The 17,833-nt window shown below is 40.4% G+C and overlaps 1 protein-coding gene across 2 annotated transcripts in view; it reads left to right on the plus strand.

Moving 5' to 3' along the window:
- fto (FTO alpha-ketoglutarate dependent dioxygenase) overlaps positions 1-9,219 on the plus strand; it is a 425,397-nt gene extending 416,178 nt beyond the window's left edge. Inside the window, exons 9-11 of one of the 2 annotated variants that reach the window (XM_061877187.1) lie at positions 2,660-2,800; positions 7,850-7,875; positions 8,174-9,219. In XM_061877187.1, coding sequence (XP_061733171.1) covers positions 2,660-2,800; positions 7,850-7,875; positions 8,174-8,193 — 187 coding nt within the window. In that variant the 3' untranslated portion in view covers positions 8,194-9,219. The remainder of the gene's footprint in view (positions 1-2,659; positions 2,801-7,849; positions 7,876-8,173) is intronic. The other variant, XM_061877194.1, reaches the window with a different exon arrangement.
- Positions 9,220-17,833: the final 8,614 nt, after the last annotated feature.

Here is a 17,833-nt window from a genome sequence, read left to right on the forward strand (position 1 = left end):
AAGTGGGAGAACTTGCACAATTGGTGGCTGACTAAATACTTTTTTGCCCCACTGTATGTACCGCTTTTTCTCTAGTGACTCAAAATGCTTTACATAGTGAAACCCGATATATAAGTTACATTTAAACCAGTGTGGGTGGCACTGGGAGCAGGTGGGTCAATTGTCTTGCCCAAGGACACAACGGCAGTGACTAGGATGTTGGAATCAGGGATTGAACCTGGAACTTTCAAGTTGCTGGCCCAGCCATTCTACCAACCGAGCTATACCGCCCCAGCAATGGAGGTTCCACTGTAACTGTTTGACTCTGAAACAGATCATTTCTCTTTGAAAGAAATAGCCTTCAAATCCAGCTTCTAAGTTTCCGAGGTTCCACCGCGTACGATAGCGCGAGCGGACGTCCGTCGTTCCACGCGCCACATACGCGAACGCCATCCTCTTGCACCCCGGGGGGGTCAAAGGTGACTCTCATCTGCCAAGAGGCAGCATGGGTTGGGGCGGATTTATAATGACAAGTGGAGAGCAGCACAGTAAATATTTACACTGTTCCGACAAAAGACGTGACCCGGGTCTTCCGGGGCGCTCCGACGCTGTCACATTTACTCTTAACCCTCCATTATCCATCACAGGTTCAACCGGGGCTGCGTTTCCATGGCGATGGTCTTGTGCGTCATCATATCATACATCATCATATATCTCCTGCAGCCTTTTATTAGTTGCTGACTCGCCACTTTCTCCACAAAATCCATAAAATGCAGCAATATAGAATTATCTTTAACGAAATAATATATAACACGTTTTTATGAAGCCTTTACACACACACACACACACACACACACACACACACTCACACACTACACAGGCACACTTCTGCACCCTTGAGGGTCTAATTGTTGTCTGCAGTGTTATTAGGAGTCATAAAAGGGAGAGGAAACAAACGGGACGACTCCTTCCTGGGTAAACACACAACGTGTGTTTAGTGATAACACACAAACACACACTTCACTCACCAAACACACTCTTAAAGCGCTTACTCCTCCATCAAGTGGATTCTTTTCTCTTTTTTGTTTTTCATGGGAATTGATAGGGGGACATTAAACTATGGTTAACATAACCAAATTGAAATTACCATTGATGATTGGAGATCAGAAAAAAATGTCCAAATTTGACTAAAATAATGAATATACATTATAATTATAACTATTATTATTATTGTTATTCTTATTATTGTCTTTAGTAGTGTATCAGTGAATGACAACATTTTTGTATTAATTTACTTATTTTTAGTAATCAGTGAATGTATTTATAATATTACATGAACATTTATTATTGTTATTATTTTTACTGTTAGTAGTAGTCGTTGCATTTTAGTTGCTATAGTAGCCTACCATGACTATATATTTGTATTATTATTATTATTATATATTATCAGCGTTAGATGCTTTTACTATTTTTATTGCAATTATTTATTCAGCAAATGTATTATCGATAAACATTGATTTTAAATATATAAAATAACATAATACAGGTTAATGTAACAGGATTTAAATTATCATTGACAATGGGGGATTGAAAAAAGAATGTTAGTTCATTTTTTTTTTTTATTGTACGAAACAATAATTATCCAATATCATCTTTTTTTAATCGGTGAAAAATAGAAAAAAAAAGGCATTTTTGTATGGATTTGACATATTTTGTCTATTCAGTGAATGTATACATAACACAAACATTTATTGAAATTGTATGATGATTTAATTAATAGGTTTAGTTGTAGAACCTCTTTTCTTATTTTTACAAAAACAATAACTATACATTATCTGTATCAGTAAATAACATGTTTGTATTAATTTGTAGTGAATATAATCAACATTCGTTAAAAATGTATGATTATTACTATGTTTATTCGCAGGAATAGTAGTAGTATTAATTTTTACTATTATTAGTAGCATAGTATTATGCATTTTACTTCATTATTGTTATAAGTTATATATTAATATAATTGACTGTATTTATAATGCCAACATTTAAAAAAATATTGCAATAATTTTTTTTAATTGAATTTATTAATAATACAAATTCATTTTAAATGTATTGTCATTGTTATTTATTTAGCAATATCAGTTTATTTTAACTCATCAATCAAAATATTTTTTTAAATATCACTATTTAAATTATTTCAAAAAAAATGTTTACAGTCAAATCTTTTTATAGCAGTAATCCATGTATTTGTCTATATGACACGGTTAAAAACATTCATTTAATCCCAATAAAATATGAATATATTAACATTAATCCAACCATCTCATCTGAAAATACAGAACAAATTACGAACAATATAAATAATAATAATAAAAAATTATAAAATTATGTGTCCAATTAAACATACTCTCCACTTTATTACCCATTAATTATTTTATAATTCCATAAAATATTTTTTCATGAATAGTGTCCCTCAGGGAATATTTCTATTTTTTCCAAATCGGAAGTGCCGTCCCATATTTCTCCCCGTATTCATTTCCAGTGAGTGTTGATCCTGGCAGTGTGTGTGTGTGTGTGTGTGAGACCGTCAGCTGTCAGACAAGTCTTACCCGTGTCCAGCAGTTGTTCTTTTAACGAGAGGGCGTTAACGACTGCGTTTGTTTCCTGCGTCCTGTCGCCTCAGGTGCCACTCCAGCCTGGCCCAGACCTTGCCCCCCGAGGAGGCCCCGGTCGATCGGCCCTTCTGGGGCGTGGACGACCCCGGCATGCCGCTGCCCTTTGACCTGGCCGACATCATCAACAGAGTGGAGTCGCTGCTGTGGAGGTGAGTGCAGAAAAGCTTTAAATGGAAGCTTGTTTGTTTCAGGATCAGACTGTGGTTACGTTTTGTTGGTTTTTTTCTCATTCTTTTTTTAAGTCGCTCTCTAAATACCTTAAATAATTATTTATTTACAGATCAGTTTTATCTACTTTAAATCTTGCTCACATTTTATAGTAATTGCAGTAAAAAAAAATCACCATTCTTACTAGGCCAAAGAAAAGTTAGAAGAAAATAATTGTATATTCATTATTATTTTCATTAATAAATGTAATGGTACATCTAATTACTATTTTTAAGACTTGTTATTTATTACTGTTCAGTGGAACCTCTGAGGTTGATGAAAAAAAAAATGGCAAACAACATTCATTGTACTTGAATGTACAATAATTGTCATAAGTGCAAAAATAAGTGAACCTTTGTTGCTTGTCTTGACTCTGTTGACAAAGCTCATTAATGTTCCATACATGCATGTTTATTTTTTTAATTCAAGTTTAAAAAGAAGTTGGCTACTGGTAAAAAAGTAAGACATTATAACACAAAATAAAGCTGTTTCTTTCAACATGTTTACTTGTCATGTACGTGTAAAAATAAGTTAACCACTGTTGCTATTGAGACATGATTGAAATAATTTAACTGAGGCTACATCGATTTTGATCTTACTTTCAAACATTTTTACTCCTATTTGTAAAGTAGTGTTCCATAATAGTCATCCAACATCTGTTGGATTAAAAAAAAAAAGGTATTATTGATTCTGTTTAGTTCAGGCCTTTATTTTGACTCGGGTGGCCAAATTTTGTGAAAAAATGTGTCTATCGATCCATCCATCTGGTCAGGTAAAAACACAGAGGCTATTTCATCCCTACAAGCCTGTTTCGCAGGTTTCCCTGCTCTTCAGGGGATTATATATAGTACAGGCCAAAAGCTTGGACACATCTTCTCATTTCAATGTGTTTTCTTTATTTTCATGACTATTTACATTGGAGATTGTCACTGAAGGCATCAAAACTATGACACCTGTGAAGTGAAAACCATTTCGGGTGACTACTTTTTGAAGCTCATCGAGTGAATGCCAAGAGTGGTGGGGTGGCTATTTTGAAAAAACTAGAATATAAAACATATTTTCAATAATTTCAACTTTTTTGTTCATTCATAGTTTTGATGCCTTCAGTGACAATCTACAATGTAAATAGTCAAGAAAATAAAGAAAACCCATTGAATGAAGTGTGTCCAAACTATATATATATATATATATATACACACAAAATAACGGAATGGAATTTTACATTTTTTACTGAATGAGACACCCAGAATGTACATGAAATGAAGAATGTGGGATTTACAAATTTGACTTTGAAGGATAAAACACTGAATATTGACAGCATAAACCCTTTTGATCGTCATATTTCACAACCAGGTAAAACACAACCAAAATGTAACAAACAAAGTGAAATATGAACGCGAAGGGTAAAAAAAAACAAAAAAACACCTACAATCTGATACATCTGATCATTAAGCTTCAGAACTTTGTTGTAAAAATCTACTTCCGGGTCTGTCCCTGACACCCACATTTCAGACTGGCACTCTGTGGAAACGCTCCCCGCCCACACTGCTTGGTGCCTCGTCTGAGCTGCTGTGACTTAGATTACCATGGTAACTAATTAGATTACCATAGTAACTAATTAAATTACCATAGAAATTAATTAAATTGCCATAGTAACTAGTATATCATGCAAAGTGCAGATTCCAACCATTGAAATACTTTTAGTTTGACTCTTAGAGTCATTTGAAAACATCTCTCCACATCATAATGTACAGTTTTGATCTTAATAAAAAAAACAAAAAAAGATTGGGGAATGTCCAGCGAGACAGATTGAAAATCTTAACGGGGCGCATGTGGTCCCGGGCCTTAATTTGCCCACGTCGGGTTTAGATAATTGGAGAGCTAGCTCCTGCAATTAGTGGGTTCATGACAATGACTTATGTTTTGTTTGATACGCCGTTTTACTGCCGCTTTACAGACACGGATTGGTATGAAAACAAACATTTAGAGAATCTTCCTGAGTAAATAAATCATTTCACAATGTACATATCTGCGGCCTACAGTCTTATAGTTTTTTCCCCCTCCAATTAAGCGGGTGCTGCTTACATACGCTCTATAGTCCGGAAAATACGGTACTGCTTTGGCTGGAGTTTTACATAACTCTTGGATACCAAACTATGAATACCGTATTTTTCTGACTATAAGTCGCAGTTTTTTTCATAGTTTGGCCGGGGGTGCGACTTATACTCAGGAGCAACTTTTGTGTGAAATTATTAACACATTTCCGTAAAATATCAAATGATAATATTTAGCTCATTCACGTAAGAGACTAGACGTATAAGATTTCATGGGATTTAGCGATTAGGAGTGACAGATTGTTTGGTAAACGTATAGCATGTTCTATATGTTACAGTTGTGATCAAAATTATTCAACCTCCATACAATTTTGGCGTTTTAGCAAGTAGGACGTTTATTCCGTATTTTGTTTATAGTCATATCAAATAAAAATGCATTAAATAGACAAATGCAACTTGAATTACAACATTATATTTTGTAACATACCAAACAGTGTCATTTCTCTTAATATCTCATTGACAAAATTATTCAACCCCTTGAAGATCATAACTCTTAAGAACAGAATTTGAATAAGGTCTTTTCAGTCAGGTTTTGAAAACACCTTTAGATGTGATTAGAACCATAACGAGCAACAATTAAACGGATTGAAAAAGACTGTGACGCTCAGCTTCTTGTAGATGGTCAATGGTGTGTTTGCAACATGGTGAAGTCCAAGGAGCGGTCAAAGAAGTCAAGAGAGGAGGTAATTTCTCTTCATAAGAAAGGATATGGATGTAAGAAAATACCAAAGACAATTCACATTCCAAGAGACACAGTTGGGAGCATAATTGGCAAGTTTAAAGCTAAAGGCACAGTGGAAACACTACCTGGGCGTGGTAGAAAGAGAATGCTGTGTGCAACTGCTGTCCGGTATTTGAAGCGTACAGTGGTGAAAACCCCCCGGGTAACAGCTGAGGAACTACAACAGGACAATGCAGAGGGGGGAACGCAGGTTTCGTCCTAGACAATAAAACGCTCACTACGAGATGAAGGCCTCCATGCCAGAACTCCCAGGCGCACCCCACTTCTGACTACCAGGCACAAGAAAAAAAGCCAGTATGCCAAGAATCATCTGGACAAACCCCAAAGGTTTTGGGAAACTGTTCTATGGCATGATGAGACAAAAGTGGAACTCTTTGGGCCTATGAATCAAAGTTATGTCTGGAGGACAAAAGATGAAGCTTACAAAGAGAAGAACATCTTGTCTAATGTTAAGCATGGTGGGGGGTCAATCATGTTCTGTGGCTGTTTCTCTGCCTCAGGTACCAGGAATCTCCAGCGCGTTCCAGGCATTGTGAATTCTATTTCCTAGCAGGATATATTAGCTGCAAATGTCATGAAGTCAGTGACGAAGCTGAGGCTTGGGAGACGTTGGACCTTCCAACAGGACAACGATCCCAAGCATAGCTCCAAATCAACATCAGAGTGGTTGCAGAAGAAGTCAGTGACGAAGCTGAGGCTTGGGAGACGTTGGACCTTCCAACAGGACAACGATCCCAAGCACACCTCCAAATCAACATCAGAGTGGTTGCAGAAGAAGGGCTGGAAGACTCTGGAGTGGTCTTCACAGTCGCCAGACCTAAATCCTATAGAAAACCTGTGGTGAGACTTGAAGAAGGCAGTTGTAGCACGCAAGCCCAAGAATATGAATGAACTGGAGGCCTTTGCCCAAGAGGAATGGGCTAAAATACCTGTAGATGGTCGCAAGAAGCTTGTGTCCGATTATGTATCACGTTTGAAGGATGTCATTACTGCCAAAGGGTGTTCTACTAAGTACTAAAGATGCATGTAACTAGGGGGTTGAATCATTTTTGTCAATGAGATATTAATCAATCAATCAATCAATGTTTACTTATATAGCCCTAAATCACTAGTGTCTCAAAGGGCTGCACAAACCACCACGACATCCTCGGTAGGCCCACATAAGGGCAAGGAAAACTCACACCCAGTGGGACATCGGTGACAATAATGACCCAGTGGGACGTCGGTGACAATGATGACTATGAGAACCTTGGAGAGGAGGAAAGCAATGGATGTCGAGCGGGTCTAACATGATACTGTGAAAGTTCAATCTATAATGGATTCAACACAGTCGCGAGAGTCCAGTCCAAAGTCGTGTGTTGGTATGAAAACCAGGCTTGGGATGGAACTAGAACAGGGACTATGACTACGACAAGAACTAGTACCAAGTCTTGGACCAGGACTCGGACTCCGCGTCAGTCTACGAGTTGATCTACAATGTTGGCCAGAAGTCAGACCAGGACTGGGACTAGGCTTGAACACCGGTGGCGGAGGGCGCACTGGAGGTAGTGGACTAGCGAGTCGAAAAGTCGGTGGAGGTTTAGGTGGCCTTAGTGGCTTGACCGGGGGAAACACAGGTGGAGGAGGTCTACTAGGAGGAGCTAGTAGGTGACAATGATGACTATGAGAACCTTGGAGAGGAGGAAAGCAATGGATGTCGAGCGGGTCTAACATGATAAAGAAATTAAGAAAAATTGTTGTTTTTTTTGGCATTTTTTAAAATACAGTGTTACAATTAAAATTGCATTTGTCTATTTGACACATCTTTATTTGATATGACTATAAAAATACGGAATAAATGTCCAACTTGCTAAAACACCAAAATTGTGTGGGGGTTGAATAATTTTGATCACAACTGTATAGTTATTTGTATGAGTCTTACCATAATATGTTATGTTAACATACCAGGCACCTCAGGTGGTTATTTATGCGTCATATAACGTACACTTATTCAGCCTGTTGTTCACTAATCTTTATTTTAAATTGCCTTTCAAATGTCTATTCTTGTTGGTGTTGGGTTTTATCAAAAAAATTTTGACTTATACTCCAGTGCGACTTATTTGTTTTTTCCCTTCTTTATTATGCATTTTCGGCAGGTGCGACTTGTACTCCGAAAATTACGGTAAGCGCCAATGTTGTCAGCATTTGACGGCATATTTAAGGCTGACTTGTTTTGTCACAGCAAAGCAACAAAAAAGTCCCAAATGAAAATTTTAATTGTGTGCACAGTTTTTTTTCTGAATTTGATCATTTTGAGCCATTTTTTTGGGGTTATTTCACGTAAGAGGTTCCACTGTACGTCCAAATGCAACATTCACTCTGCTTGGATCCTGTTGGCAGGATGAAGTTAAAAGCACATGGGTTCATATATTTTATTTTTATTTTTTTTTCTTGCATTTTCATGTTATCTCTGCACACAGGATGTAAAGCAGCCATGTAAGGACATCAAAAAAAAAAAAAACACACCAGCTTTTTCCGAGCGAGCCCAACGAGAGCTGATTGCAGATGACAAATCCAAGAAGAATTTTGGATGGGTTCATGTCCATCCACGACAGATTGACCTACGTGGGGCCCCCGAAAGGGCCCCTGGTATAACGCCCCCGAATAGCGCTTTCGTGACATGCTAACAACGCCAGCTCAGCATCAAGCTACCAGTGTAACCACATTTCAATGTGTAGCTATTTATTATTGTTATGATTTGATAGCAGCACTTAATCTCATATAACCTGGCTGTCGTCAGCTTGTCAGTATTCACATGAAAGGCTTCTAATAAGTCGTCACAGTGGTGTTGTTACGGGAAAACCGAAGGTTGATATTATTTGTCTTGACCCCAGACCGACCAAAGAAAGAATCCACTGAGGGAGTTGGGACCGCCGAAAACTGCGTTCTGAAACCGTGAGTCAGACCAATGAAGGAGTGAGAGCGGCTTCCGAAAAAAGCTCATGTTCTAGTCAGCGTTCTAGCCGTCACAACTTGGCTAAACTTGTTCTCATTAATCTCTAATGGTTTTGGATGGCATCTGTCTGATCTACTATTTATTTTGGAATAGGATCAAACACAAGTCAGCCATAGAAGCTGGAGAAGGCAAATTACGTGTGTGAGTTCTAGTCGGCGCTCTATCACCTGTACTTGTCAACTCCAATGATTTTGAATCCCATCTTTACGATTGGATAAGAACCTGATGCTCTCTTCCTCCATGTTTGATTTTTTGATAGATCATGATAACATAGAGATGTTGTTTCTATTTAAAACAACCCTGATTGCACTCCTTTTTTTGTTGTGTTCTTTTTTTGAAGTTTTTGTTGTTGTTCCTGACGCCAAACAGTTCTTCTTCTTCCGCTGTTGATGTCAAAGTTTTTTTTTTTTTCCCGCACTCTGTGTGCTTTATACCTTCCTTGCCACAGCTTTGTGCGTCTGACGCGGTAAGACTGGTAGAAAATGCAATTAAAAGTGTTCTATCCCTGCAGTCGATGTCTCTCTGCTCTATTCCCGCCCACACAGCACATTACGCTACAAAATCAACGGGGATCTCGGTTTTATTATTTCCGTAATATCGTTAAAATTGGTTCCATTTTGTCAACCATTGACGCTGAGATCATAGTTCATGCGTTTGTTACGTCTTGTCTCGATTACTGCAACGTATTATTCTCGGGTCTCCCTATGTCCAGCATTAAAAGATTACAGTTGGTACAAAATGCGCTGCTGCTAGACTTTTGACAAGAACAAGAAAGTTTGATCATATTACGCCTGTACTGGCTCACCTGCACTGGCTTCCTCTGCACTTAAGATGTGATTTTAAGGGTCTTCTTGCTGATTGTATTGTACCATATGTCCCGGCCAGGAATCTGCGTTCTAAGAACTCCGGTTTAAAAAGTCTGCAGGCTATAGAGCGTTTTCTATTCGGGCTCCAGTACTCTGCAATGCCCTCCCGGTAACAGCTAGAGATGCTACCTCAGTGGAAGCATTTAAGTCCCATCTTAAAACTAATTAGTTTTAAATAGATCCCCCTTTTCGACCAGTTGATCTGCTGTCTAAGGGCTATATAAACAAACTTTGATTGATTGATGATTCTATTCAGCGCTCTAGCAATCATGGATCTTAACTGATCACCAAGATTTCTGAGGTAATTGTGGTCAACAGTTAAAATAAAATGTTTTCCCAAGTTAGTTCTTATGTTCTACACCTACATTTACCAGTTCTTTTCAAGCAGGTTCTAGACCACGTTCTAACAGTCACCGTTCTCTTGATTTTCTATAGCAGAGCAAGCTCCCCATTAATTGTAACTCAAACTCATTTAGGACGGCCGAGGTAGCAAAGGTGACTGGAATAAGCAGCACTTGTTCTAGTCGGCGCTCTACCATCCAGAATGTAAAAACTCCCGGAATATTTCACTATTTTTATCCATCAAAGTAAAACCCATATTGATGGTTAGTATATCCTTATCAAGATCTTTTATGTATTTTTAAAATAGAGTCTGAACCAAGATTGCAAAGGAAGCCAGTAGCAAATATCATGTTCTTTAGTCAGCACTCTAGCAATAACTAATTTGAAATACTTAAACGTTGCGAACATTGTTAGATATCAAAGCAAGATCCCTTCTAGTTTTGAATCGCATCTGATCCTAGGTCAAGATCCACTATTGCTTTATAAGCAAACAAAGGTAGGTAAAGTTCTATTCAGCGCTTTACCAGTCACATTTACTGTATCCCTCAAGCCTTTATATGTACACTTTAAAGTAAGATTTTGATTTTAATATATGTCTGACCTTTTCTGTGGCAAGTTGTATTGTTGATTTTGAGCAGATCCAACCCAAGACCCACCTCCAAAGACATGCACCTGGGGATAGGTTGATTGGCAACACTAAATTGGCCCTAGTGTGTGAATGTTGTCTGTCTATCTGTGTTGGCCCTGTGAGGTGGCGACTTGTCCAGGGTGTACCCCGCCTTCCGCCCGATTGTAGCTGAGATAGGTGCCAGTGCCCCCCGCGACTCCAAAAAGGGGATAAGCGGTAGAAAATGGATGGATAACCCAAGACCGCCATGGAAGCTCAGAAAGGTAAATAAGTGCATGTGTTCTAGGCAGCAATCAACTAGTGATTTTCATCTCATGAACCTTTTTTTTTACGATTTCAATGAAATAACTCCTGTGCTTATGAATACCGTCTGTCTGAGTCATATCCAGACATCAAATCCAAAACAGGTGAGATAGCTGCATGAGTTCTTGTCAGCACTCTACCAGTAACAATTTCCATCTCTTTAACATTTCCAATAGCGTTCAAAACCACAAGGACATTCAATCAATTGCAACTGGACTGATTGGTTTGTCTTAGAAGATGTTTCGCTTCATCAGTTCCTGCTCATAGCCTAAGATTGGTCAAATCTAGTCTTAGACTAATATTGGTCATATATAGTCTTGGACATAAATTAGTCAGATTTAGTCTTATTTAGATTGGCCATCTCGTCTAAGACTTAGATTGGTTAGAGCTAGTCTTCGACATATATTTGTGAGATCTAGTCCAAGACTTAGTTTGATCAGATCCTGTTTTAGACTAAGATTGGTCAGATCTAGTCTTAGACTTACTGTAGATTGGTCACATCTAGTCTAAGACTTAGTTTGATCAGATCTTGTCTTGGACATAGATTGGTCAGATCTAGTTTAAGACTTAAATTGATCAAATCCTGTCTTAGACTTTGATTGGTCAGATCTAGTCGAAGACTTAATTTGATCAGAACTCGTTTTCGACTCAGATTGGTCAGATATTTGAGCAGATCTTCTTTTAGATTTAGATTGTTCAGATCCAGTCTGAAACTTAGTTTGATCAGAGCCCGCCTTGGACTTAAATGGGTCAGATGTAGTCTTAGACTTAGTTTAATCAGATCCCGTGTTAGGCTTAGATTGGTCAGATCTAGTCTAAGACTTAGTTTAATCAGATCTCGTCTTAGACATAGATTGGTCTTGTCTAGTTTCAGACTTAAATTGATCAAATCCTGTTTTAGACTTAGATTGGTCAAAACTAGTCTAAGACTTAGATTGGTCGGATCTAGTCTAAGGCTTAGTTTGATCAGATCCTGTCTTCAGCTTAGATTGGTCAGATCTAGTCTAAGACTTAAATTGGTCAGATCTAGTCAAAGAATTAGTTTGATCAGATCTTGTCTTAGACATAGATTGGTCAGATGTAGTCTTAGACATAGATTGGTCAGATCTAGTCTAAGACTTAGTTTGATCAGATCTCGTCTTAGACTTAAATTGGTCAGATCTAGTCCAAGACTTAGTTTGATCGGATCTCGTCTTAGACTTAGATTGGTCTGATAGTGTCTAGGAGTTACTTTGATCAGATGTCGTATTAGACTTAGATTGATCAGATCTAGTCTAAGAATTAGTTTGGTCAGATCTTGTCTTAGACTTAGATTGGTCAGATCTAGTCTAAGACTTAGTTTGATCAGATCTCGTCTTAGACTTAAATTGGTCAGATCTAGTCTTAAGACTTAGTTTGATCAGATCTCGTCTTAGACTTAGAGTGGTCGGATAGTGTCTAGGAGTTACTTTGATCAGATGTCGTCTTAGACTTAGATTGATCAGATCTAGTCTAAGAATTAGTTTGATCAGATGTTGTCTTAGACATAGATTGGTCAGATCTAGTCTAAGACTTAAATTGGTCAGATCTAGTCAAATAATCAGATCTTGTCTTAGACATAGATTGGTCAGATCTAGTCTTAGATATAGATTGGTCAGATCTAGTCCAAGACTAAGTTTGATCAGATCTCGTCTTAGACTTAAATTGGTCAGATCTTGTCTTAGACTTAAATTGGTCTGATAGTGTCTAGGAGTTACTTTGATCAGATGTCGTCTTAGACTTAGATTGATCAGATCTACTCTAAGAATTAGTTTGGTCAGATCTTGTCTTAGACAGATTGGTCAGATCTAGTCTAAGACTTAGTTTGATCAGATCTCGTCTTAGACTTAAATTGGTCAGATCTAGTCCAAGACTTAGTTTGATCAGAACTCGTCTTAGACTTAGAGTGGTCGGATAGTGTCTAGGAGTTACTTTGATCAGATGTCGTCCAACACTTAGTTTGGTCAGATCTTGTCTTCGACATAGATTGGTCAAATCTAGTCTTACTTGGAGTGTTCAGATCTCGTCTGGCGAAACTTCTTCTAAGACAAAGGGAACAGTCCAGTCGCGATCGAATGTATGCCCTGAGATGACAATGACCTGGGTGAATGAGAACATCCACGGACACGATGCTAATGGTTTTGAAAATCAGTCCGAGCCATTTTTAGGCAAGCTGTACTATTGATTTTGAATACTGATCCAACCCAACACGTTCAAGGATGCTTCAGACATTCTAGTCAGCGCTCTACCTGTTGAGATCCGCTTTTTGGATCCTCCACATATTGTTGTTTATTGTTCCATTTTTATCTTCACTCTCCATCTGATCCTATTATTTCCTGTTTAAGTCGGTCACCATGGTAGCTTATCAGTTTCACCTGTTTCTCACGGCCCTGCAGACCTGTCCTCACTAATCACCAACCTTATATAAGCCTGCATATTTTGTTGTTCAATCTGGGATCCAAGTTTGTTTTCACACAATGGTACGTCTGCATTTCTGGTTTGCTTACACGCAACTAGTTTCCTCTGATCATTCTTATGTTTATTCACGCTAGTTTACACGCTATGCCCTTGGATCATTCCAGCTCTCACGCTGAAGATTTGTTTTTCTGTGTTTGTGTGCCTTCGAGCAAGATTTAGTTTGTCTATTACTATTCCTAGCAGCGTCCTTTGTTTGTTTTATTCTACTAGCTCTAGCATTTGTGTTATATAGCTCTTTTTGTTATTTAAATAAATCTATTTATCTTACCTTTGCTGTGTTCAATTTCGACGCATCCTCGAGGGAATCGAACCTGGCATCACAATGCCTAAAAGACGAGTTGGATCCCAGCAAGTAAAAATAATTCCTTCGCGTCGAACACAAGGAAGGACGCCTTCGACGAAGACGTGTGGTTGGAGCTCATGGCGTGGGAAAAGGAGAGACTCCGTTGTGGGCCAGAGGTGTCCTCCGAAGCCACTCGCGCTGCCCCGAAGAGGCGTAGAGTCCAATGGAGGTTTCCCCCTCACGGCAGTAACGCTCATACTCCACTTCATCCTTCCCATGGACACAGCCAACTTCACTCCGACCAGGATTCACCCTTCATGACCGGAAATCCTTTTGGTTCATTTCCCAAACACTCCTTCAATCGCCATGACACCTTCACAGACTGCCATAGTGACGACATTTGGGGAACGCCCCCCGGTGACTCAATAACGCCCCCTGTCGATGATATTTTTTCTGAGGATTTTTATATTGTTGACTGTTATTCTCAACCTGTTTCAAATATTGACTATGATTTTTTGGACTCTATAGACAAAACTAAGTTCTATACAGATGTTATTTCTAGATGCAAACTAAGGCAACATGAGCTACCTACTTCTCTTCCTCCACCTCTTAAGCTCCGTTCCCCGCCCAAGTCTGGGGTTTTTTCTCCTTTTTCAAAAGGACATGTCGGTCAATTTAAAGGGGAGGAGTCCGCCCACCTCCAAACCTCCCACCACCCTCCCTTAAGGTCAGTCCCTGACCATAGGGAACGGGTCTGGGATCCCCGTCTGGAGGGAGGGGCAAAGGCCTATAGCTGTGGTGCGGAAGTAGCTCAGATGCTAACTGTCAAACCGCAACCTCCTATGAGGCCACCTCCACCGATATTCCGCTTAGCTCCTCCTAGTAGACCTCCTCCACCTGTGTTTCCCCCGGTCAAGCCACTAAGGCCACCTAGACCTCCTCCACCGACTTTTCGACTCACTAGTCCACTACCTCCAGTGTGCCCTCCACCACCGGTGTTCAAGCCTAGTCCCAGTCCTGGTCTGACTTCTGGCCAACATTGTAGATCAACTCGTAGACTGACGCGTAGTCCGAGTTCAGGTCCAAGACTTGGTACTAGTTCTTGTCGTAGTCATAGTCCCTGTTCTAGTTCCATCCCAAGCCTGGTTTTCATACCAACACATGACTTTGGACTGGACTCTCGCGACTGTGTTGAATCTATTATAGATTGAACTTTCACAGTATCATGTTAGACCCGCTCGACATCCATTGCTTTCCTCCTCTCCAAGGTTCTCATAGTCATCATTGTCACCGACGTCCCACTGGGTGTGAGTTTTCCTTGCCCTTATGTGGGCCTACCGAGGATGTCGTAGTGGTTTGTGCAGCCCTTTGAGACACTAGTGATTTAGGGCTATATAAGTAAACATTGATTGATTGATGACTCAAACCTGGTTTTCATACCAGCACCCGACTCTAACCTGGTTTTTGCACCAGCAACCGACTCTAGCCTGGTTCTCACGCCAGCACCAAGTCCTCGCCTGGTTTTCGCACCAGCCTCAATGCTAGAGCCCACTCCAGCACCAGTTCCTAAGCTGGAGCCCACTCCAGCTCCATCTTCAGGGCTGAAGCATACACCTGCGTCTACGACAGGGCTGGAGCCCACTCCAGTACCAGCTCCTCGACAAGTGCCGGTACCAGCACCACGACAAGCGCCGGTACCAGCTCCACGCCGCCAAGCACCGCCAACGACGGGGCTGGAGCCCACACCAGCGTCGACGACGGGGCTGGAACCACAACTCCACCGTCCAACCTTTTTTGCAGTTTTCATTACTAGAGCTACGACCTTTTGACATTTTTGATCCTGGTTGGAATCCAAATGTTGTGTAACCAGCGCTTATTTGGCACACGCGGTGAGTGCCACCTGCCGAAGTGCTGCGTGATTGTATGACATGTTGTAGAAACACACACGCACGAACAGGTGTTTTAGCAGCATCCATCATTCCTCACCCCCAAACTCACTCACTCACTCACTCACTGACTGCCTCCTCTGTGTGGCGTTCACATGCACGTAATAGGAGCCCTTTATTTATTTTCTCTTTTTTCTTCACCCCCAGTCTGTTCCTCAAAGGTTCAAAGGACACGGCTGGTTTAGCGGCGACTGCTACATCACATTGATTGATGGATTGTGTGATGGAGTGATGTCACTGGCGGCCATGAAAAGATGGCTAATGCTCTTGTTTGTCCCTCGCCAAAAAAAAAAAAACAACGCTGGACCGCCCCCCCCTCCCCCTGCCTCCCCGAGGTCGCCCATGTTAACTACTTCCTGTAGGGGCTGAGCGACTGAGTGATGGATGGCGGCCGAGGCCTCCGCCCTCAGGGCTCGACTTGGGCCCCCGCTTGAAGAGACAATTACACAATGCCGGTGAAGGCCACAGGTATGCATTGTTGTCGTTGACCGGGGTCACAGGCGATCGGGCCACCGTCAATTAGGGCCAACAATAGGTGCCGAGAGATAAAGTAACCAGGTGCGTGGTGGAGAAAGGTATGGCTTTGGGGTCACAGCGCAGTCAGTTTTGGTGGCTTGCCTCTGAGGCCTCGTAAGAGCAGGCATTTGATTAAAAGCAATCCGTTTTTCTTTGCAAGTTTTGTCCCCCACAGTAGCGATTAAAGGCCTACTGAAATGAGATTTTCTTATTCAAACGGGGATAGCAGGTCCATTCTATGTGTCAGACTTGATCATTTAGTAGAGAACATCGACCATAAAGTTCGCAACTTTTGGTCGCTAATAAAAAAGCCTTTGCCTGTACCGGAAGTAGCAGACAATGTGCGCGTGACTTCACTGGTTGTAGAGCTCCTCACATCCTCACATTGTTTACAATCATGGCCACCAGCAGCTAGAGCGATTTGGACCGAAAGGCGACAATTTCCCCATTAATTTGAGCGAGGATGAAAGATTCGTGGATGAGGATAGTGAGAGTGAAGGACTAGAAGGAAAAAAAAAGACAAGGGCAGTGGGAGCGATTTAGATGTTATTAGACACATTTACTAGGATAATTCTGGAAAATCCCTTATCTGCTTACAGCATGGGTGTCAAACTCTGCCCCGCGGGCCTAATTTGGCCCTTGAGGCAATATAAAATTAACATTAGTGCTGGCCCGCCGGTATTATACAGCGGCGGTGTCGCTGTAACACCGCATTCACCGCTAATACTCATACCTGCTAAATTTCAGTGTCCCTCCCGAAAATCACCAGGGGGCTACCATTCTCCCAAATGTCTCCCGATTCCCACCTGGACAACAATATTGGGGGCGTAAAAACAGCGTGCCTACGTAGTCACATGATATATGTGGCTTTTACACACACACACACACACACAAGCGTATGCAATGCAAGCTTGGTCAACAGCCATACAGGTCACACTGAGGGTGGCCGTAGAAACAACTTTAAGACTGTTACAAATATGCGCCACACTGTGAACCAACACTAAACGAGAATGACAAGCTCATTTCGGGAGAACATCCGCACTGTAACACAACATAAACACAACATAACATAACACAACATAAACACAACAGAACAAATACACAGAAACCCTTGCAGCACTACCTCTTCCTGGACGCTACAATATACAAATCTATTATTAGCCTGTGGGAAAAGTTTATTTTGATATTTACCTGAGAAGGCTGCAAATAGAAAAGAGGCATTCAATTTCTATTTAAATTTGAATTGATATGCAATTGCTATTTTTAAATTAGTATTATTTGAAACTCTATTTTGCATGTCACTATAAAGTTATATAAGTCTCGCTTGTTCAATATTCAATGCAAAACTTGTTTGGGTCCCTATTAAAAGGTTAATTTGTTCAACCTTGGCCCGTGGTTTTGTTATGTTTAAAATTTTGGCCCACTCTGTATTTCAGTTTGACACCCCTGGCTTACAGTGTTAATTTTGTTGACGAAAAATTTTCGTCACAGTTATCGTCAACGACCTTTTTTTTTCTGACTGAAACGAGACAATAACTAAATAAAAAATAATTTACGCAGACTAAGACGATGACGAGGTGTATTGACATATTCATCAGCGAATAAAAACGAGACGAAAATGTCTGCCAGAGACGAGATCCAATCGGAATTAATTTCGTTAGGAAGAGGTGGGAGGAGTTGGGAAGAGAACCAATCGGAGCGACGTGGTAAGGAAGTTACGTAAACGTAGTTTGCGTTTGAGAAG

The sequence above is a fragment of the Nerophis ophidion genome, linkage group LG02, assembly GCF_033978795.1.
Source record: "Nerophis ophidion isolate RoL-2023_Sa linkage group LG02, RoL_Noph_v1.0, whole genome shotgun sequence".
NCBI lineage: Eukaryota > Metazoa > Chordata > Actinopteri > Syngnathiformes > Syngnathidae > Nerophis > Nerophis ophidion.